Below are 23,484 nucleotides of genomic sequence, written 5' to 3'. Positions count from 1 at the left end.
AGTCGCCAAGTTGGGGGTTCCAATCACCCTGTTTGCTTATATAGACCACAGAGTCTGTGTTGTGGTAAAGAACCCGCCTCTGAAGCTGTTCCATGAGGGTGTACAGTTTAAGTCGGCAATAGGCCGTGGTAAATGCTGCAATAAACACATTTACATTACCCGGGGGTAGAACCCACTTCTGGCGCCTCCATTGCACCAGGGCAATGTCTTGACTCAAGAATGAAAAATGTGAAATTTCGTATTCGTCCGAAAAAACAAATTCCCCAAATTCTTTGGGGTTTTTAATGATCAACGTTGTTAACATATTGCATCTCTGCGATAATTTGCCCCAAAGTGAGTTGCCCATCTCTAGAGCCTTAGAGAATTCAACTGTGACCCATACACCTGTCAGGGCTCTTTCTTGATCTGAGTGATCACAAGGGTTTTGCTGGTTGTTGTTTTCACTGCAGGTGCGACAAAGGGGAAAGAAAAGTTTTCCTTGAGGGCCCCTGTAAGTAAACACTGGTATAAACAAACCCCTAGGAGGGTAGACAGTTGCTTTGATCAGACCAAAATAGTTTTGGGGTAAGTCAAAGTTGCGGTGAATAATTTCCGGATGCCCCATAGGATAGCATGAGGAACTCATTACATGAGGATAAAGGGATGTAAAATCTACATATCCTATTGTCTCGTCGGGTTGCGCTACATACCGCAAGGTCAAAGCATTGGTACGGCCTCCATACAAGGCCTGTCGTGGTTCCAGGGGTTCTAGTGTGTCATAGCTGGAAAGGAAGGCTTGAACATGAGGATCAGACTTTTTGGGGGCTGTCCATTCGTGCTCCCACAAAACCACAACTTTTAACCTGTAAGTAGCCTGGAAAGAATCCAATTTGTCTTGAAACTCTTGATACATTTCCACAAAAGTATTTTGGGTTAGGACACACATGGCCTGGGGCACAAAGCAAGATTTACAACCGTGGAAGAAACAGCCGTTGTACTCATACGATAGGTTTTCATGCACGCCGATGCAATAGTTGTACAACTCCAGGGGTCAATGCCTGCATCTAGTATGATTCCATCTCTTTATGGAAATCAAAGGGGCCATGTCTTACTGTCTCGTACCATGTCATGAATCTCTCACGCTCTTTGGGAGACATTTGATCACACCCGTACATTTCGGGGCAGGGATAAGATCCAATATAATGTAGATTCTCCTCAGATGTGAAGAAGTGCGGGGAACCAGCCTTTCACAGAGTTTTCAAAACCCAAGGCCTCTGGCATTTGAGCCAATCTCATGGGAAGCTTAAACTGTCAATCTATCTCTGGTTGAAGGCGGGGTCTACAAAACACAAGATTTTACTACCTCTAGTTATGACACTGGGTGCAACGCCTTGCTGTATCAAGGGGTTCAGAAGAAGGTCATAGGCTCGAGCATTGTGTGCTATAAACGTGAAGATTCTGTATTGGGGTTTTCTAAAGTGTTTTAGAAAGAACAGTGCACAATTGGGTCCCTCGGCCGACCACTTTTCACCCTTGAAAGTCATGGTAGATACAAAAATAGGCAAATTAACCCCTGGTTGCTGATTAGTCTCAAAATCACATAACACTTTATTTCTCTGAATGTTCAACTTCAGCCACGGGCTGAATATAACACTTGTGTTGCACTTCTTGAACCACTTCAGTGTCTCTGCTTTTCAAAGGCCCTTTACAGATTGAGCAATGTATGATTCCACACACATGCGGTTTAGGGCTATCTATTTTAAGGTTGTAATTACAATGGCATTTTGGCCATTTCTTGTTAATGTCACAACTGCTTACAGATTTACAGGCCTTGGGGTGCCATGTTTCAATTTTGTGTTTTTCGTAACAGTAGGCTGAACGACATGTGCGGTGGCAATCCTCACAGGGTGTCAAGTGTAAGGGTTGCATAGGACAATTTTTATCCAGACATACTGAACAGTTATAACGGCCCCGAGTGGCCCCCCCCCCCCCCCCCCCCCCCCCCCCCCCCCCCCCATTCGGGTGTAGCCGGTATGGCAGGATGGACACACATATGGTGCGCCTAAAAACGCTGTGATGTTAGTAACGGCATAGTAATGTTCGTTTTGCACATAAAAGTACAGAGTCTGAGGATGAGGTTGGGGGGTTGTTTTGGAATTTCAAGAGAGCTGCATTAGCTCTACTGTGGTACCAAACCACAATCTTGATATTCAGAAAAGTTTTCACATGTGAGTATGTCAGAGAAAGCCACAGCATCCTGTATACCGTTGTAACGCCGCTAGATCAGTACATCCCGGGTTGAGTAAATGGGACAGACCTATTGCAAAGCATAGCTTATTACCAGGATTGTGAACGTTTATGAGGTAGGCCCTTTTGTTGTTTATGATTTCTGACTGCATTAGACCATCTAGCTTCCGTCTCTGCCCACCACCACCCAGGGGTTGACGTATTATTTGCACTACAAGCTCGAGGGTCCTATCGGCTGTGAAGGATAAATTTGACTGAACAAGTCGTTCTAGCAGCGCGATAAATTGTTCAAGATCTGCTTCGCCATTGGATAAAATAAGAGATACCGTGTTATGCAGGCAATCTCCACAAATTTCCAACTGTAAGACATCACGTGGTTCGCCATAATCTCTAGCCCTTTCTAACAGTTCGTTCAGGGTGTCCAATATCATTACGTAAAACACAGCATAGTCAAGATTCTGATTCACCCATGCGAAATTGAAAAACTGTCGAATCTCTGTATTGTTGAATTGATTTCGGTACAGAACACGAACACTTCTATCCATACCATCCTGATTTATTAGACAAGTTTACAATTCCTCAAAAACATCGTATTGCGTTTCAGACTCTTCGGACATGGGTGTTAATGTCTGGTTTTGAGGGGTGTGTGTTGCAGAATTAGATCTCAGGCTCTCGTTCATCTGGGTAGCGATATGAGGGCTTCTGGGTAGCGATATGAGGGCTTCGGGAATCTGTGATAACAGGTTTTCATCGGACGGCCCTGACTCATTCATACGATTAATAATTTCTATGAGTTCGGCTGGAATCTGTGATAATATGCTTTCATCTATCGGTATTATGTCTGTTACCCCCGCCTCATTCATATGGTTAATTATAGCTTGGAATTCTGGCTGTATCTGGGATAAGAGGTTTTCAACTGTCTCGCCTAGGTCTGTTGGGTCAGCCATTTGGATAATTAATGATGTGTGTTCTTGGGTTATTCTGGAAGGATCCGTGTAACATACATCTGGCCTTTATGGAAGAGTGGCCTTGCGAAAGTATTCGGCCCCCTTGAACTTTGCAACCTTTTGCCACATTTCAGGCTTCAAATATAAAGATATAAAACTGGATTTTTTTGTGAAGAATCAACAACAAGTGGGACACAATCATGAAGTGGAACGACATTTATTGGATATTTCAAACTTTTTTAACAAATCAAAAACTGAAATATTGGGCGTGCAAAATTATTCAGCCCCTTTACTTTCAGTGCAGCAAACTCTCTCCAGAAGTTCAGTGAGGATCTCTGAATGATCCAATGTTGACCTAAATGACTAATGATGATAAATACAATCCACCTGTGTGTAATCAAGTCTCCGTATAAATGCACCTGCACTGTGATAGTCTCAGAGGTCTGTTAAAAGCGCAGAGAGCATCATGAAGAACAAGGAACACACCAGGCAGGTCCGAGATACTGTTGTGAAGAAGTTTAAAGCCGGATTTGGATACAAAAAGATTTCCCAAGCTTTAAACATCCCAAGGAGCACTGTGCAAGCAATAATATTGAAATGGAAGGAGTATCAGACCACTGCAAATCTACCAAGACCTGGCCGTCCCTCTAAACTTTCAGCTCATACAAGGAGAAGACTGATCAGAGATGCAGCCAAGAGGCCCATGATCACTCTGGATGAACTGCAGAGATCTACAGCTGAGGTGGGAGACTCTGTCCATAGGACAACAATCAGTCGTATATTGCACAAATCTGGCCTTTATGGAAGAGTGGCAAGAAGAAAGCCATTTCTTAAAGATATCCATAAAAAGTGTTGTTTAAAGTTTGCCACAAGCCACCTGGGAGACACACCAAACATGTGGAAGAAGGTGCTCTGGTCAGATGAAACCAAAATTGAACTTTTTGGCAACAATGCAAAACGTTATGTTTGGCGTAAAAGCAACACAGCTCATCACACCATCCCCACTGTCAAACATGGTGGTGGCAGCATCATGGTTTGGGCCTGCTTTTCTTCAGCAGGGACAGGGAAGATGGTTAAAATTGATGGGAAGATGGATGGAGCCAAATACAGGACCATTCTGGAAGAAAACCTGATGGAGTCTGCAAAAGACCTGAGACTGGGACGGAGATTTGTCTTCCAACAAGACAATGATCCAAAACATAAAGCAAAATCTACAATGGAATGGTTCAAAAATAAACATATCCAGGTGTTAGAATCGCCAAGTCAAAGTCCAGACCTGAATCCAATCGAGAATCTGTGGAAAGAACTGAAAACTGCTGTTCACAAATGCTCTCCATCCAACCTCACTGAGCTCGAGCTGTTTTGCAAGGAGGAATGGGAAAAAATGTCAGTCTCTCAATGTGCAAAACTGTTAGAGACATACCCCAAGCGACTTACAGCTGTAATCGCAGCAAAAGGTGGCGCTACAAAGTATTAATTTAAGGGGGCCGAATAATTTTGCACGCCCAATTTTTCAGTTTTTGATTTGTTAAAAAAGTTTGAAATATCCAATAAATGTCGTTCCACTTCATGATTGTGTCCCACTTGTTGTTGATTCTTCACAAAAAAATACAGTTTTATATCTTTATGTTTGAAGCCTGAAATGTGGCAAAAGGTCGCAAAGTTCAAGGGGGCCGAATACTTTCGCAAGGCACTGTATATGCTTTTAACGCCTGTATTTGCGTTTTTTAATCGGATTGCTGTTTAACCTGTCAAGGACGCTGGTTCCCACTTGGGAACTGTTTACAGAAATTGCCTAATATGTCACTATTAAACATATTTAACTTCAATTAAATCAGAAGTGCAGCACACCAAATGAAAGCTAAACCTCTTGCTAATCTAGACACCATGTCAGATTTCAAAAAAACTTCCAGCAAATCCGCTTATCGATCAGTAGACAACACATTGGGTACAGTTACAGCAAAGTAGATTTGTCACAAAAGTCAAAAATAGCAATAAAATTTATCAATTACCTTTGAATATCTTCTTCTTTTGGCAACACTAAAGGTAACGACGAAACAGTAAAGGGTTGTTTTGTTCATAGAATCCATTTCTATAGCCTAACCTAAACATTTTGTAAATGGCTTGTGTCGTCAATTTCGTGTCCTCCAACTTTGGATGTAACGTTCGATGTAATTACTCAATCTAAACTGACGTTTATCAAGTCCTGTTTGGTCTCGATGCAGTCCTCTGTTTGTTAGTAGAACAACCCCAACGCATGGTTATTTTCTGGGACATATTGACCGAAAGGAAGTGATTTGAACGCAGCAAACAATGACCTATTTGCGCACCATTGATTGGATCGGTTCTTCATTGATTGACTGTATTTCGGACCAATTACCACTGATCCTCTTGAAATTTACCTGGTTAGATAGCCAATGAGCTCAGGTAAACGAAACCATGTGATGGTTCTATCAAAGAAGCCTATCTGTTGTGGGAGAGCCGTGCGTAACGACAGCCATTCTCAGTTGAAAATTATTCAGGACGCACGAACTTTGTTTACGCGCAGCATTTCTTTTGGAGAGCAGTTTGAAAGAGTAAAAATGGCAAGTAAATCTTTAAAATCGAAGACCAAGACAAAGTACACGGATGTACACGATGTAATTGATGAGATTTGTCGAGAAAGTGACACTGAAATTGTACAAGATGAGACCGACAGTGACCAATCTTTTGACTCTTTAGCTGAGGCTATGTTCTTAGAGGGAGAAGATTCTGTTTTGGATCGGTGAGTAACGTTGTTTGAAAATATAATATCACATATTATTCATTTGAGTTGTTTGAGATATTTATATTTTATTTGCCATATATAAAAATATGACTAGGACATGAAATATAAAGTACATATAAGTATAATGAAATGTATACAGTAAACATTGCTCTACATTTTGGATGTATGTCTGTGGCCCTGTATATAGCATGGGTTCTTTTTAGCTGAGAGGCTTGTATATGGCATGGGTTCTTTTTAGCTGAGAGGCCTGTATATAGCATGGGTTCTTTTTAGCTGAGAGGCTTGTATATGGCATGGGTTCTTTTTAGCTGAGAGGCTTGTATATGGCATGGGTTCTTTTTAGCTGAGAGGCTTGTATATGGCATGGGTTCTTTTTAGCTGAGAGGCTTGTATATGGCATGGGTTCTTTTTAGCTAGGAGGCTTGTATATGGCATGGGTTCTTTTTAGCTGAGAGGCCTGTATATGGCATGGGTTCTTTTTAGCTGAGAGGCCTGTATATAGCATGGGTTCTTTTTAGCTGAGAGGCCTGTATATAGCATGGGTTCTTTTTAGCTGAGAGGCCTGTATATGGCATGGGTTCTTTTTAGCTAGGAGGCTTGTATATGGCATGGTTTCTTTTTAGCTAGGAGGCTTGTATATGGCATGGTTTCTTTTTAGCTAGGAGGCTTGTATATGGCATGGTTTCTTTTTAGCTAGGAGGCTTGTATATGGCATGGGTTCTTTTTAGCTGAGAGGCCTGTATATAGCATGGGTTCTTTTTAGCTGAGAGGCCTGTATATAGCATGGGTTCTTTTTAGCTGAGAGGCCTGTATATGGCATGGGTTCTTTTTAGCTAGGAGGCTTGTATATGGCATGGTTTCTTTTTAGCTAGGAGGCTTGTATATGGCATGGTTTCTTTTTAGCTAGGAGGCTTGTATATGGCATGGTTTCTTTTTAGCTAGGAGGCTTGTATATGGCATGGGTTCTTTTTAGCTGAGAGGCCTGTATATAGCATGGGTTCTTTTTAGCTGAGAGGCCTGTATATAGCATGGGTTCTTTTTAGCTGAGAGGCCTGTATATAGCATGGGTTCTTTTTAGCTGAGAGGCCTGTATATAGCATGGGTTCTTTTTAGCTGAGAGGCCTGTATATGGCATGGGTTCTTTTTAGCTAGGAGGCTTGTATATGGCATGGTTTCTTTTTAGCTAGGAGGCTTGTATATGGCATGGTTTCTTTTTAGCTAGGAGGCTTGTATATGGCATGGTTTCTTTTTAGCTAGGAGGCTTGTATATGGCATGGGTTCTTTTTAGCTGAGAGGCCTGTATATAGCATGGGTTCTTTTTAGCTGAGAGGCCTGTATATAGCATGGGTTCTTTTTAGCTGAGAGGCCTGTATATGGCATGGGTTCTTTTTAGCTAGGAGGCTTGTATATGGCATGGTTTCTTTTTAGCTAGGAGGCTTGTATATGGCATGGTTTCTTTTTAGCTAGGAGGCTTGTATATGGCATGGTTTCTTTTTAGCTAGGAGGCTTGTATATGGCATGGGTTCTTTTTAGCTGAGAGGCCTGTATATAGCATGGGTTCTTTTTAGCTGAGAGGCCTGTATATAGCATGGGTTCTTTTTAGCTGAGAGGCCTGTATATAGCATGGGTTCTTTTTAGCTGAGAGGCCTGTATATAGCATGGGTTCTTTTTAGCTGAGAGGCCTGTATATGGCATGGGTTCTTTTTAGCTAGGAGGCTTGTATATGGCATGGTTTCTTTTTAGCTAGGAGGCTTGTATATGGCATGGTTTCTTTTTAGCTAGGAGGCTTGTATATGGCATGGTTTCTTTTTAGCTAGGAGGCTTGTATATGGCATGGGTTCTTTTTAGCTGAGAGGCCTGTATATAGCATGGGTTCTTTTTAGCTGAGAGGCCTGTATATAGCATGGGTTCTTTTTACATGTGTTTTATCTAAACATGAAATGAACAACACCTCACTTACTCTGTATATAATCTGTGTCTGTTTGTCTGTCTTTATTTCAGTCCCAGTGATTCTGATTGGGAGCCCATACTACCTAGAAGCAAATCCCCCGCTGAGGCTGGTCCATCCAGCCGGAGCCATCCTGTCTCTGGCCCCACACCTACCCCCGCCCGGCCATCAAGAGGTGTGAAGCCGGTGACAAAGAAGCGGAGGAAGGGAAGTGTGGAACCTGCTGGCAGAGTGGAGGAGGATCGTTGGCACTCTGTGCTGGAGGAGGATGTGGCCCCACCCCCTCCACTTTTCAGACCAAAGAGACCACCAGGTCCTCAGCTGGACATGACCTCTAAGTACAGCCCCATTCAACTTTTTCAGTTGTTTTTTACCACACGAGTTGTTGATTCCCTGGTTTTGAACACTAATAAGAACGGAGCTAATAGGCAGGAAGGCCAGAAAGAGGCATGGAAGCCCATTTCCATGTCAGATCTTTTTTGTTTCTTTTCTATGGTCATTTACATGGGTCTAATAAAGCTAAAAACCCTGAAAGACTACTGGAAAACTGAATCACTGTATCAACTGCCTTTTCCCTCCACGGTCATGTCATGCAAAAAGTTTTTGACAATTTCACGGGCACTTCATATCAGTGACCCAGAAGTTGATAAGGTCAATGAGATGAAACGAGGCACGGCGGGGTTTGATAAGCTATGCAAAATTAAACCTCTCTACCTCGACATCATTGAGGCCTGCAAAACCTATTTTCAGCCTGGCCAGAACCTTTCCATAGATGAGAGAATGGTAGCCTCAAAGGCCAGAATTGGCCTGAAACAGTACATGCGTAACAAACCAACTAAATGGGGTTACAAACTGTTTGTTTTGGCCGATTCTGCGTGTGCATACACGTGCAATTTTTTTGTCTATGAAGGGAAGAACAATTGTGCTACCGGGAAGGGACTGAGCTATGACTCGGTTATGCAGCTATTAGATTTTCAGCTGCTAGGGAAGGGCTACAAACTGTTTGTGGATAACTTCTACACAAGCCCTACCCTGTTCACAGACCTGAGGAAGCTGGAGGTGTGGGCCTGTGGCACCATCCGTTCCAACAGAGTGGGCTTTCCAAAAACTAGGGTGAACGACATGCCTAGGCGGGCTGAGCGGGGGACCATGCGATGGATCCGACAAGATGGCCTGCTGTTTGTGAAGTGGATGGACACAAGAGAGGTGGTGATGTGCTCCACTATACACAAGTCCTTCACTGGTGATCACGTCGCCAGGCATGTGAAGGGCGCTACTGGGGCATGGATCACAAAAAATGTCCCCATTCCAACAGCAGTGAAGGACTACAATAAAAGCATGGGAGGAGTCGACCTGTCAGATGCGCTCATCGGTTACTATAATGTTCTTCACAAAACCATGAAATGGTACAAGACATTCTTTTACCATTTCATTGACATTGCTGTGGTGAATTCCTTCATCCTCCAGAAGGAAATGGCCAAGAGCTGTGGACAGCCCCCCATCTCACAGCTGGCATTCAGGGAGCAGCTCGTCCGTGAGCTTGCTAGCTACAGCAGGTCCACTGCAGCACCTTCAGTCCCTTCTGCTCCTTCAACCAGTGGTTTGCACATGCTGAAATTCCTTATTGCAGGCGAGAATGACTGCAAAAGGAATTTAGTAAGGAGGCTTCGTTGTGCTCTTTGCAAGAAGAAATCCTCTGTCGGCTGCAACACCTGTGCAGTGACCCTCTGCTTCACAGCAGAAAGAGACTGCTATGCGCTGTGGCATCAGCAGCACAATATTGTGTAGAGGGTCTTCACATTATTGAACATTGAGTGTAAATAGTTACCCATGTTAATTTTTTTTTTTTGGAAATGTTCATTTTTTTCTTCAATTTTCCAAAAAATATTTTTCTGGGTATGTTTGAATAATTTTTTTGTATTTTGTATATAGTTCTTTTCAGCAATGTACCCATGTCCAAATTCGGCCACTTGGGTACATTTGGGAAACTTGTGAGGGACACCTGGGTGACTACATACCCAATGGCATGTACCTCACTCATTCCTAGAGGTATCTGTCTGAAACTTTGGGCAAATACTGTTGCATGCTTATTCTCTCATTTGAAACTATCCAGAGCATCATAACTGAATATTTTGATGTTCTAGTTGATTTTAAAGATGCTACAACAATAAAATAACTGAAAAACGCCTGTTTATTTCCTTGTATTTTCTTCTGCCAGATCTATTGTGTTATGTTCTCCTACATTCAATTCACATTTACACAAACTTCAGAGTGTTTTTTATCAAATGGTACCAAGAATATGCATGTCCTTGCTTCTGGGCCTGAGCTACAGGCTGTTAGAATTGGGTATGTCTTCAGGCGGAAATTGCACAAAGTGGGGGGGTATCCTTAACAGGTTTAACATACGTGGAATTGCTCTATGCCAGAAGGATATATCCTGACGGTATTGGCGCTCTAGTAAAACACCCAGACGTCTGTGTAGCAAAACCTTTCGGGATTTTAGAGCCCTGGAAAAGGCTGTGAAAAACCTACCTTGTTCTATTTCAGATCCATCTGTTGTCACCACAGAATTGGCAGAATCAAGAAGGTTGGCCGCATCCCATGATAACCGGTCGTCTGCCTCTGAAATGTAATTTATAACGTTGAAATCCTCCGGTTTGGTTGTTTCATTGGGAATGTTCAGTGAGCCGGAATCCTCCTCGCGCTTAAGATGTGTGAGGTCTTCGGTGCCGTTATACGCCGGGGAGGAGTCTAAAAGAAAATAATACATACATAATAGGTTATTAAACATAAAAATATGTTAGATAAAAAATGTCAAATACATTTCAGGTGTAATACTATATATTAACAATACATAATTACATTACCTCTGCTTTTTTGACGAGGGCTGTTCTGACGAATCGCGTAAACCGGGGGGCTTGACTTTTGTCACCAAGAATTCCCGATTCCCGATTCTGCCAGGCCTGTCTCGTTGGAGCCTGAAAAAACATTATTTGTCCTTGTTTTAACATATTCAAGCCTAAAAATGTATAAATAATAATATATATATATAATGGTTTCATACCGTGTCCATGGAGCGCCGTCTCGTAAATTCCCTATCCTGTCGTACTTTTCCGGAGGGGTTGATTCTGAGCAATGTATTTGTGCCGAGTTGTGCGTTGTTTGCTTGGGTTAGAAATATGGAGCGAGCTGGTGGAGGTTTCCGGGGGAGTCGACCGGACGTGTAAATCCTCTGTTCTCGGTGTGTTTGAAAAAAACGTTCGTACAGTACAGGAGAATTGCATCTGTGTCATCGGATGTGTCATCTGCTCTTCCGAAGCCGTTCAGGGTCCACCTGGACCCCGTTATTCTTCTTGGCTGTATGTCAGCTGTAAACACAAAACATAGCTTTTAATATCGGGTGCACACTTTTTGTTTTGAATGTATAATTCGTGTGTATGTGATTATTGGATTTACGTCTACAATAATGTGACGGGGTTTGGCTGCATGCGATTTGCTCCTGAGAATCGCTGTTTAACGTATTTTTTCTTCGTTACAGACCGGAGTGGGAGAGAGAACGAGATCTTCCCATTAATTAAGGGATGAGATACAATTTTAAAACCATTTTATTTCATTCAAATATTAAGTACATACCGTTTAAAACCTCTACGGGATTGCTGTCCCTAAACCGGGATTATTGTTGTTAACGTGCTCTAATGTGACTAGAATGACTCTGTATACAGCAGCCAACTTTCCGGGACAGACATGTCCTTATATGGTCTTTATTTATATTCTTGTTCATTCTTGTTAATCTAACTACAGTGTCCAATTTACAGTAGCCATTACAGAGAAACAATACCATGCTTGGTATTGTTTGAAGAGAGTGCACAACAACAAAACACTTATCTCGGCAACTGGTTTAATACATTCCCCTCTGAAGGTAAATAATGTACTTACATTCAGTAATGTTGCTCTGATTCGTCATCCTGATGGCCTCAGAGATAAAATGTAGCATAGTTTTGATTGATTAAAAAAATATATATTTTAAAATGTAGGAACTGGGTTCTACTGTTTGAACCTCTGACGTACACTCTAAGGGAAGTCTAAGCTGAGACAAAGACAGCATCTTTAATCATGTGGTTCAATCGCAACAGCCATTGTCTACATTGTGGGAGGCAACCCGTTAGTTTAAACCCTAAATAAACATTCCTGTTTCTAACTTCTAATGACTACTGACAAGTCCAAATTCAACCCTTCTTTATAAGATAACATTGAATATATATAGGCAGGGTAGCCTAGTGGTTAGAGCGTTGGACTAGTAACCGGAAGGTTGCGAGTTCAAACCCCCGAGCTGACAAGGTACAAATCTGTCGTTCTGCCCCTGAACAGGCAGTTAACCCACTAGGCCGTCATTGAAAATAAGAATTTGTTCTTGCCTGTTTAAATAAAGGTAAAAAATATATTAAAATCACAATCATTATTTAAAATAAATCATCAACACGTTTTGGTAAATGGCTAGAAAAACGAATTCAAAATAAAATATCAAATCTAGAGGTAAAAATACATTGTTCCTTTTGATAGTGGTAAATTGTTATTAGTATTATTAACATAATATTCAATAATTCCACCTTTCCAAATGATTGCGTTCTCCTCTACATATAACACCAGCATTTACATCCACTGGAGAAATAATAAACAATAAACTGACTACATATGTGAATAAATACTAAATACTTTACCTTGCCCTTGTGCTTCCCATTCCCTTCCCATGTGTATGAAAAACGTTCATATGGGTACTGTTTAAATTCCTTTGGGGGGGGGGGGGGGGGGGGGGGGGGGGTACATCCATAGTGAATGAAAATAAAAATAATATTTTTTAAACCTGTTCTTATCAGTTTAATATCTGATACGTCCCCTATCTGGGGACCATATATTAAATTGATTTTTGGAACAGGGAGATGGAATAGGGGCTTGCTCCGTCCACTCCACGCATCGACCTGGTATTGCAGTACCTCCAGGAACGGTGCACCCCCTGTCGCTGTAAATATAAATCAGGCGTAAATCAGATACGTTTTAATTTGTTAGAATCATGATCTATATTGTATTTTCACATTGAGCAAGTTCATGTTAGTGTCAGTGATGGCTAGATAGTGCTGGTCAAGTCGGTCACCATTATATTGACTATGATAGCTGATTGTATATCTCACTGGTCACCCGCAAAGCCAATTCCTCCTTTGGTCGCCTTTCCTTCCAGTTCTCTGCTGCCAATGACTGGAACGAACTGCAAAAATCACTGAAAAAGCACCCCAGTATCTCTACTTACACATTCATCTTCTGCACATCTACCATTCCAGTGTTTAATTGCCATATTGTAATTACTTCACCACCATGGCCTATTTATTGCCTTAGCTCCCTTATCTTACCTCATTTGCACATGCTGTATATAGACTTTTTTTTTTTCTACTGTATTATTGACTGTATGTTTTGTTTATTCCATGTGTAACTGTTGTTGTTGTGTGTGTCTAATTGCTACGCTTTATCTTGGCCAGGTCGCAGTTGTAAATGAGAGCTTACCTGGTTAAATAAAGGTGAAATAAACAAACAAAAATAATTGTAGTTAGTGAGCTAATCAATTCAATGACCATAACATAAGAATGTCCATCTGATTGCAGTGGTAAAGTCACCTATGTCTATATTAATAGGACTTCCTGTTCTGTTACAATATATGGTTGATTTTACAAATACGGGCACTTTTGGATGTTAAATGTTTTGGAAAATGAAACCTCTTGAAATGGCTTTTTATCTGAATATCTTCTGGAAACAAGATGTTATTGGACGTACATATTCTATTGTTATTTAACCTGTATTTAACTAGGCGTTTCTTATCCACTTACACAAATCCACAAGGAGTCAGTAGAAACCACATTTGTTTAAGCAAGTCAGCCATATCTCCTGTTTATTAAAATATTAAATATTAAGATGTTGATGTGGTAAATACTAATAATCGAACACCTTTTGAACAAACGGTCTGTTCTATATCTTCAATCAAATTAAACATGTACTACTGTGACATTAAAATGTTTCATGGTATTTTTCATCAGTTGTTTTCTATGAAATGTCATTTCCACCACACTCTGTCATTACCACAACGCTAAGTCATTACCATCACGGTACATATTGTTGTGGAAAAGGTGTATTAAATTACAATTGATATTGATGATTTTTCCCATATGTGAACCTTTTATACTTGTTCTTAAGATAATTTCTAAAGTAATGTAAAATATTAAGATGTTGATGTGGTAAATACATGTTTCTGAGTATCATCAAGGCAGATATGGACATTTAGACACGACAATAATGAATACATATAATTAAGGAAACTTCCAAATAGTTAAAATAAAATGTTTTTGAATGTGAAATGTTATATAAAACACCGTAGGTGCAATTTCTGTCATTTCCAACTAAATAGCTCATTTTATGACGTAGTGGTAATGACATTTCCCCTCAGGTATTCAACGAAGCCGATAAAAATCTTTAATTATTAAATAGTTTGGTCTCAGCCACTATTAGATCTTGTTTCCAGACCGAGTGAAGAAGATATTCAGAGAAAAAGACGTTTCAAGAGATTTCATTTTCCAAAACGTTTAACATGACCGTATTAGAACAGGTTGACTATTAATATAGACATGACCGTATTAGAACAGGTTGACTATTAATATAGACATGACCGTATTAGAACAGGTTGACTATTAATATAGACATGACCGTATTAGAACAGGTTGACTATTAATATAGACATGACCGTATTAGAACAGGTTGACTATTAATATAGACATGACCGTATTAGAACAGGTTGACTATTAATATAGACATGACCGTAATAGAACAGGTTGACTATTAATATAGACATGACCGTAATAGAACAGGTTGACTATTAATATAGACATGACCGTAATAGAACAGGTTGACTATTAATATAGACATGACCGTAATAGAACAGGTTGACTATTATTATAGACATGACCGTAATAGAACAGGTTGACTATTAATATAGACATGACCGTAATAGAACAGGTTGACTATTAATATAGACATGACCGTAATAGAACAGGTTGACTATTAATATAGACATGACCGTATTAGAACAGGTTGACTATTAATATAGACATGACCGTAATAGAACAGGTTGACTATTAATATAGACATGACCGTAATAGAACAGGTTGACTATTATTATAGACATGACCGTATTAGAACAGGTTGACTATTAATATAGACATGACCGTAATAGAACAGGTTGACTATTAATATAGACATGACCGTATTAGAACAGGTTGACTATTAATATAGACATGACCGTATTAGAACAGGTTGACTATTAATATAGACATGACCGTAATAGAACAGGTTGACTATTAATATAGACATGACCGTAATAGAACAGGTTGACTATTATTATAGACATGACCGTAATAGAACAGGTTGACTATTAATATAGACATGACCGTAATAGAACAGGTTGACTATTAATATAGACATGACCGTAATAGAACAGGTTGACTATTAATATAGACATGACCGTATTAGAACAGGTTGACTATTAATATAGACATGACCGTAATAGAACAGGTTGACTATTAATATAGACATGACCGTAATAGAACAGGTTGACTATTATTATAGACATGACCGTATTAGAACAGGTTGACTATTAATATAGACATGACCGTAATAGAACAGGTTGACTATTAATATAGACATGACCGTATTAGAACAGGTTGACTATTAATATAGACATGGTGATTTTACCACTGTAATCAGATGGACATTATGTTATGGTCATTGAATTGTTTATCCCACTAACCACGTGTTAAATGTGTAGTGTAGCCTACACTGTGTAGGACTATGAATTGGGCAGCTATAGGCTATTTGTTAATAGGCTAATTATGTTCTGGCCCGCAGACTAGTTACAAACTCAGCAAAAATTTACCGGAGGCCAAACCTAGTTACCAACCCCCATTGTATCTAGTAAATTATAAACTGGGTGGTTCAGCCCTGAATGCTGATTGGCTGGGTATGACAAGACTTGTAAATTCAATTTCCCCCATCTTCATCAAACAGAGAATTCAAACATGTGCATATAGTGCTAAACTTGAAGGACTCATTGTCTCTGTGAATTGAAATGTTGTTGCCCACCAGTGCCCTCAGAAGAGGAAACAACGATACAATGTAGTCTAACATCTCTCTCAAACAGCACAAGATGTGATTCACTGTAGAAGCACTGGTCCTCTTACATTTTAATTCCAGGTTGCATATTACAATATTTAAGGGCATATCAGATGGTCTGCTCTGTCCATAACAGTCACACCAAGCATAGGGTTGGTTGGTATAAGATTGAAATGGGTAAATAATGTACCCATGAAAACCCTATGAAATAGCTCCCCAATACCATCTGATGTATATATTTAATGTATTACATGACTGGTGACCACAGCCCTTCCAACAATACATTTAAATCATGTTTTACTGTGATTGTTCCACCCTGCTGAATGTTTTCAATGTATTCTCCCAGTGCAGCTTTACTTCCAGGCTATTATGACACATCTGGCAGTTTCTTCCATGTTCCTGGGCCCAGTACAATAAAAAACATATGTTTGGTCACTACCATTCCACGACAATACAATGCTATATATTTTTTAAATTGTACTACAATCCTACATTTTTGTATGGGCTGTTCTTCACATCAGGGTGCTGCTGCAGGCTCTCTGCGTCTCTTGACCATGTCGGGCGGGCCGGGTACAAAGCTCAAGACGCCTCTCCACTTTCCTCCGGTAGTTATTTAACAAGCTGATAACACATCACTCCCGACAGACACAAGCAAAAACTCTTGCATAAATGTAGCAGCCTGTGCACCTAATCATTAGTGATCTGACATGCTGTATTACATGGAAACTGTAGGCTACTAACAACAGCAGTTACATAGTCTAGTTTACTATGGCCCTGTCCCTCTGACCAGGGTAAACAAAGTGGTAATGTTGTGTATTGTATATACAGTACTTCACTTCAAACAGTTTATTTCATTTAATCATACACAAGAGAAAAAAAAGTGGTTGCCCATCGGGGTGGCAGGGTAGCCTAGTGGTTAGAGTGTAGAGGAGGCAGGTAGCCTAGTGGTTAGAGTGTAGAGGAGGCAGGTAGCCTAGTGGTTAGAGTGTAGAGGAGGCAGGTAGCCTAGTGGTTAGAGTGTAGAGGAGGCAGGTAGCCTAGTGGTTAGAGTGTAGAGGAGGCAGGTAGCCTAGTGGTTAGAGCGTTGGGCCAGTAACCAAAAGGTTGCAAGATTGAATCCCCGAGCTGACAAGGTAAAAATCTGTTGTTCTGCCTCTGAACAAGGCAGTTAACCCACTGTTCCTAGGCCATCATTGTAAATAAGAATTTGTTCTTAGCTGACTTGACTAGTTAAATAAAAGTTTTTTTTTTAAAATTAATGTACAAACATTTTTCATAACATCCTTGTCATTTAGCAGATGCTCTTATCCAGAGCGATTTACAGGAAACATTAAGGGTTCATTGCCTTGCTCAAGGGCACAATGACAGATATTTCACCTAGTCGGCTCGAGATTCAAACCAGCAACCTTTCAGTTACTGGCCCAACACTCTTAACCGCTAGGCTACCTGCCACCAGATCAATTAACTTCAATACAGTTATTCATCATCAATTACTAAAATATTGAATCTAATATTAAAATTAAATTAAACTAACACAAGTACTCGATTCATAGCCTGTTTATCATTAAACAAAAGTTGTTTAGTAATATAAAATAATCCACCCAAACGAATGCTGAAAACTGATCATCACACCATCTTTATCTGATATACACAGAGTGGACAAAACATTAGAAACACCTTCCTAATATTGAGTTGCACCCCCGTTGTCCTCAGAACATCCTCAATTCGTCGGGGCATAGACTGTCCAAGGTGTTGAGAGCGTTCTACAGGGATTCTGGCCCATGTTAACTCCAATGCTTCCCACAATTGTGTCAATGTGGCTGGGAGTGGATCTCTACTCCGAATAGCTCCTTCCATCTCCTCCCACAGATGCACAATTGGATTGAGATCTGGTGACTCGGCAGGCCACTGCAGTAAACTGAATTCACTGTCATGTTCTTGGAACCATTCCTGGTCAAGCCTTGTGGCATAATGCTGCTGAAGAAATCTATTTGCAGATGGATACACTGCTGCCATGAAGGGAGGCACCTGATTGGCAATGATGTTTAGATATCCTGTGGCATTCAAATGTTGCTCCACTTCTATCAAGGGGTCCAATATGTGCCATTAAAACACACTCCACACCATCACCACCAGCCTGCAATGTTGACACACAGCAGGGATGCATGTACTCGTGGTTTCCTCCATACCCTAGTCCTCTCATCAGCATAACACAGCAGGAACCAGGATTCATCAGACCAGGCAATATTTTTCAAATTTTCCAGTGTCCAGTGTTTTCATTCCTTAGCCCACAGTTTCTTATTTTTTGCTGAAAGCTAATGGGGATCCATAATAAATACACAAAAACTACATCATTAAGGATCATAGCGTTCAGCTGGTCAGTCTATGTGATGGAAAGAGCAGGTGTCCTTAATGTTTTATACACTCAGTGTATGTTGTATCCACCAGCTCAGGGAAGCAGTACCACCCAGTCAACCACTCCATTGTGAGACGACTCACAGAGGATATTCAACCCTAAGGGCAAATCCAAGGTCATCTCAATATCTTTACAGTAGATGCTAACAAAATACACAAACTGGCAAGGTTCACATTGATCAGTAAAATAAAGACAGTCCAACATTCTAGAACGCTCCCTTTCCTCTGCACAGTTCTCTCACACTGAGAAACAATAGGATTGCAAATGTTCTACGCTTTCTTCATTTGATCCAGCTCACTGTTATCACTTCTTTTACGAGACTTAAGTGATGGAGTGACTTTAATCTCAGCTGGTCTTTGAGAACTGATGAGGCTCTTCTGATTTGATTCATATTTGATGTATTTTTAACTGGCCCATTCGAGATAAACTTTTTAAAAGTCAGAGCAGGTGTAAGGCTTCTCTCCTGTATGCATATGTTTGTTTTCAGGTGGCCCAGTAGAGAAACTTTTTCCAGTCATGAACGTATGCATACACAGTCAGAGCAGGAGTAAGGCTTCTCTCCTGTGTGTGTTCTCTGATGACCTATTAGCCCAGAGTATGTTGTGAAGCATTTTACACAATCAGAGCAGGAGTAAGGCTTCTCCCCTGTGTGTGTTCTCTGATGAACTTTAAGCTCAGTTGATGTTGTGAAACATTTTACACAGTCAGAGCATAAGTAAGGCTTCTCTCCTGTATGTATACGTTCATGTGTTTTTAAGTTGCACAGTCGAGAGAAGCCCTTTCCACAGTCGGAGCAGGAGTAAGGCTTCTCTCCTGTATGTATACGCTCATGTGTGTTTAGGTGGCCCAGTCGAGAGAAACTCGCTCCACAGTCAGAGCATAAGTAAGGCTTCTCTCCTGTGTGTGTTCTCTGATGAATTTTTAGCTTAGTTGATGATGTGAAACTTTTTACACAATTAGAGCAGGAGTAAGGCTTCTCTCCTGTGTGTGTTCTCCGGTGACCTTCAAGCCCAGAGCATGTTGAGAAGCATTTTACACAATCAGTGCAGGAGTAAGGCTTCTCTCCTGTGTGTGTTCTCTGATGAACTTTTAGCTCAGTTGATGTTGCGAAGCATTTTAAACAGTCAGAGCAGAAGTAAGGCTTCTCTCCTGTATGTATACGTTCATGTGTTTTTAGGTGGCCCAGTCGAGAGAAACTCTTTCCACAGTCAGAGCAGGAGTAAGGCTTTACTCCTGTATGCATACGTTTGTGTGTTTTTAAGTTGCCCAGTCGAGAGAAACTCTTTCCACAGTCAGAGCAGGAGTGAGGCTTCTCTCCTGTATGTATACGTTTATGTGTTTTTAGGTGTCCCAGTCGAGAGAAACTAGCCCCACAGTCAGAGCATAAGTAAGGCTTCTCTCCTGTGTGTGTTCTCTGATGAATTTTTAGCTTAGTTGACGATGTGAAGCATTTTACACAATTAGAGCAGGAGTAGGTCTTCTCTCCTGTGTGTATCCGTTCATGAACTGTCAGAAATTGTAATGTTGTGAAATTCTTCCCACAGTCAGTACAGGAATAGGGATTCTCTCCTGTGTGTATTTGTAGGTGTATTTTTAACTTTGATAGAATTGAGAAACTCTCCTTACAATGTGGGCAGTGGTGAGACCTCTTAGCTCTGTGATCTTCCTGCTGTTGCTCTCTGGATGTAGAGATTGTCTCAACATGGTCCCCTGTGTGAATAACATCAGAAGAACTAGTCAGTTGGTATTGGTAAAAAATAAACCTGTTATGTCAGATCAAAAAGACTGGTCCTGATTAAATGAAGATTTCATGGTAAAAACTAAAAAATATATAATTGCACAAGAGGTTCACAGACTTTCAAGCAGCACTGTATATATTTGCCACTGCTCGACTAAAAAAAACTTGGTCGACCAACATCTATCCACCAAACAATCGACCAGTTGACTAAACGAGGTCAGCCATTTAGGCCAAAAGGGGCAAAAGGGATGAATTATATGAGTCATATCTTCCTCCACCCACTATCACAAGTAGAGGTCGACCGATTAATCGGAATGGCCGATTAATTAGGGCCGATTTCAAGTTTTCATAACAATCGGAAATCTGTATTTTTGGACAACGATTTTGCAGATGTTTTATTTTTTTACACCTTTATTTAATCTTTATTTAACTAGGTAAGTCAGTTAAGAACACATTCTTATTTTCAATGACTGCCTAGGAACGGTGGGTTAACTGCCTCGTTCAGGTGCAGAACGACAGATTTTCACCTTGTCAGCTCGGGGGATCCAATCTTGCAACCTTACAGTCAACTAGTCCAACGCAATAACGACCTGCCTCTTGTTGCACTCCACAAGGAGACTGCCTGTTACGCGAATGCAGTAAGCCAAGGTAAGTTGTTAGCTAGCATTAAACTTATCTTATAAAAAACAATCAATCAATCATAATCACTAGTTAACTACACATGGTTGATGATATTACTAGATATTATCTAGCGTGTCCTGCGTTGCGTATAATCTGACTGAGCATACAAGTATCTAAGTATCTGACTGAGCGGTGGTGGGCAGAAGCCGGTACGTAAACATTAATTCAAACAGCACTTTCGTGCGTTTTGCCAGCAGCTCTTCGTTGTGCGTCAAGCATTGCACTGTTTATGACTTCAAACCTATCAACTCCCGAGATGAGGCTGGTGTATCCGAAGTTAAATGGCTGGCTAGTTAGCGAGCGCTAATAGCATTTCAAACGTCACTTGCTCTGAGCCTTGGAGTGGTTGTTTCCCTTGCTCTGCATGGGTAACGCTGCTTCGAGTGTGGCTGTTGTCGTTGTGTTCCTGGTTCGAGCCCAGGGAGGAGCGAGGAGAGGGACGGAAGCTATACTGTTACACTGGCAATACTAAAGTTCCTATAAGTACATACAATAGTCAAAGCTAAATGAAATACAAATAGTATAGTGTAGTCCTATAATTCCTATAATAACTACAACCTAAAACTTCTTACCTGGGAATATTGAAGACTCATGTTAAAAGGAACCAGCTTTCATATGTTCTCATGTTCTGAGCAAGGAACTGAAACGTTAACTTTCTTACATGGCACATATTGCACTTTTACTTTCTTCTCCAACACTTTGTTTATGCATTATTTAAACCAAATTGAACATGTTTCATTATTTATTTGAGACTAAATAGATTTTATTGATGTATTATATTAAGTTCAAATAAGTGTTCATTCAGTATTGTTTTAATTGTCATTATTACAAATACATTTTAAAAAATTGGCCGATTAATCGGTATCAACTGTTTTGGTCCTCCAATAATCGGTATCAGCGTTGAAAAATCATAATCGGTCGACCTCTAATCAAAAGGGTTAGTAACTACAGACTCATTTCATAGAACTTCAAAACACTGGCAGTTTGTCTACTTCACTTCTTTAGTCTGCTCTCTGATCACTCCAGATAGCCCAGTTGTTCAGGGATGTGATGTCAGAATTACAGAAGTCAACCTATCAATAGGCTGGTCATAACTTAAGGAGGTCTAATTTATGAAGATATAGTTAGAATCTGTTCTTACCATGAGAAACAGATTTCCCAATCTTCTCCTCCTCTTCTTCATCTTTAATGTTGACATTCAGCTCCAGTGTTTGACTGCAGTCTTCCAGCTTCACTGATGCCATCTCTGGACCCTGCAGTGCAAACTGGGCTCCCCTGTCACAATCAGGACCCAGTGACTGTAGGTTTGGACTCAGTGTGGAAGGAGAGAGGCAGGCTGGGTTTGTCCTCACTGTTGATGTTACCAGCCTCAGACTTAATCTGAGTCAGCCAGTAGTAATAAAGAGACACGGACACAAAGGTTAGTCTTGAAAGTTCTGGCACTTTCTTTATTCTAAAACGATATTAGATCAGGTAGCTAAGCATTGACAACAAACCATTCAATTAATTTCAAATCAGACGAGGCTACGCGACGTAAATGCACTAAACCTATAGTAGATTTCCTAAATTCACACACAGAGCATTCAGAAAGTATTCAGACCCCTTGACTTCTCCACGTTTTGTTACGTTACAGCCTTATTATAAAATGGATTCAATAGTTTTTTTCCCTCACCAATCTACAGACGATACCCCATAATGACAAAGCAAAAACATGTTTTTAGATTTTATTTCTCCAAATGTATTAAAAATTACCAACTGAAACATCACATTTACATAAGTATTCAGACCCTTTACTCAGTACTTTTTTGGAGCACCTTTGGCAGCGATTACAGCCTCGAGTCTTCTAGGGTATGACGCTACAAGCTTGGCACACCTGTATTTGGGGAGTTTCTCCCATTCTTCTCTGCATTTCCTCTCAAGCTCTGTCAGGTTGGACGGTGAGCATCGCTGAACGGCCATTTTCAGGTCTCTCCAGGGATGTTCGATCTGGTTCAAGTCAGGGGTCTGGCTGGGCCACTCAAAGACATTTAGAGACTTGTCCCAAAGCCACTCCTGCATTGTCTTGGCTGTGTGCTTAGGGCCGTTGTCCTGTTGGAAGGTGAACCTTCACCCCAGTCTGAGGTCATTGGAAGGTTTTCATTAAGGATCTCTCTGTAATTTGCTCCATTCATCTTTCCCTCGATTCTGATTAGTCTCGAAGTCCCTGCCGCTGAAAAACATCCCCACAGCATGATGATGCCACCACCATGCTTCACTGTAGGGATGGTGCCAGGTTTTCTCCAGATGTGTTTCATCAGACCAGAGAATCTTGTTTCTCATGGTCTGAGAGTCCTTTAGGTGCCTTTTGGCAAACTCCAAGCGGGCTGTCATGTGCCTTTTACTAAGGACTGGCTTCCGTCTGGACACTGCCATAAAGTGTGGTGGAGTGCTGCAGAGATGGTTGTCCTTCTAGAAGGTTCTCCCATCTCCACAGAGGAACTCTGGAGCTCTGTCAGAATGACCATCGGGTTCTTGGTCACCTCCCTGACCAAGGCCCTTCTACTTGATTACTCAGTT

General features: G+C 40.8%; 3 protein-coding genes, 1 long non-coding RNA gene and 1 pseudogene across 13 annotated transcripts in view; 3 read left to right on the top strand and 2 right to left on the bottom strand.

Annotated features, from left to right (window-relative positions):
• Positions 1-23,484, top strand: part of LOC110528894 (oocyte zinc finger protein XlCOF6-like) — a 680,129-nt gene that overhangs the window by 212,143 nt on the left and 444,502 nt on the right. The gene's annotated exons all lie outside the window — the stretch shown is intronic.
• The window catches only part of LOC110510710 (zinc finger protein 883-like), a 586,683-nt gene that overhangs the window by 459,563 nt on the left and 103,636 nt on the right, over positions 1-23,484 (bottom strand). The window contains exons 2-3 of one of the 9 annotated variants that reach the window (XM_036951172.1): positions 22,070-22,308; positions 18,532-20,219 (exon numbers count right to left, since the gene is read on the bottom strand). The exons of 7 other annotated variants lie outside the window; for them this stretch is intronic. In XM_036951172.1, coding sequence (XP_036807067.1) covers positions 19,024-20,219; positions 22,070-22,308 — 1,435 coding nt within the window. In that variant the 3' untranslated portion in view covers positions 18,532-19,023. Of the gene's footprint in view, positions 1-18,531; positions 20,220-22,069; positions 22,309-23,484 lie in introns of those variants that run through there. One more of the 9 variants, XM_036951170.1, reaches the window with a different exon arrangement.
• LOC110517120 (gastrula zinc finger protein XlCGF17.1) overlaps positions 1-23,484 on the top strand; it is a 422,438-nt gene that overhangs the window by 372,381 nt on the left and 26,573 nt on the right. The window lies entirely within an intron of this gene.
• On the bottom strand, positions 4,849-12,241 carry LOC118941027. The gene is made up of 5 exons (XR_005037318.1): positions 11,345-12,241; positions 10,953-11,256; positions 10,756-10,866; positions 10,291-10,639; positions 4,849-4,921 (listed from the first exon to the last, which is right to left on the bottom strand). It is a non-coding gene; the product is annotated as an uncharacterized LOC118941027 (long non-coding RNA).
• LOC118941224 lies at positions 12,737-12,901 on the top strand (annotated as a pseudogene).

Source organism: Oncorhynchus mykiss, chromosome 18, assembly GCF_013265735.2.
Source record: "Oncorhynchus mykiss isolate Arlee chromosome 18, USDA_OmykA_1.1, whole genome shotgun sequence".
NCBI classification, from domain to species: domain Eukaryota; kingdom Metazoa; phylum Chordata; class Actinopteri; order Salmoniformes; family Salmonidae; genus Oncorhynchus; species Oncorhynchus mykiss.
Note: the sequence above shows the minus strand (reverse complement) of the source record. Positions and strands in the feature narration are given on the sequence as shown.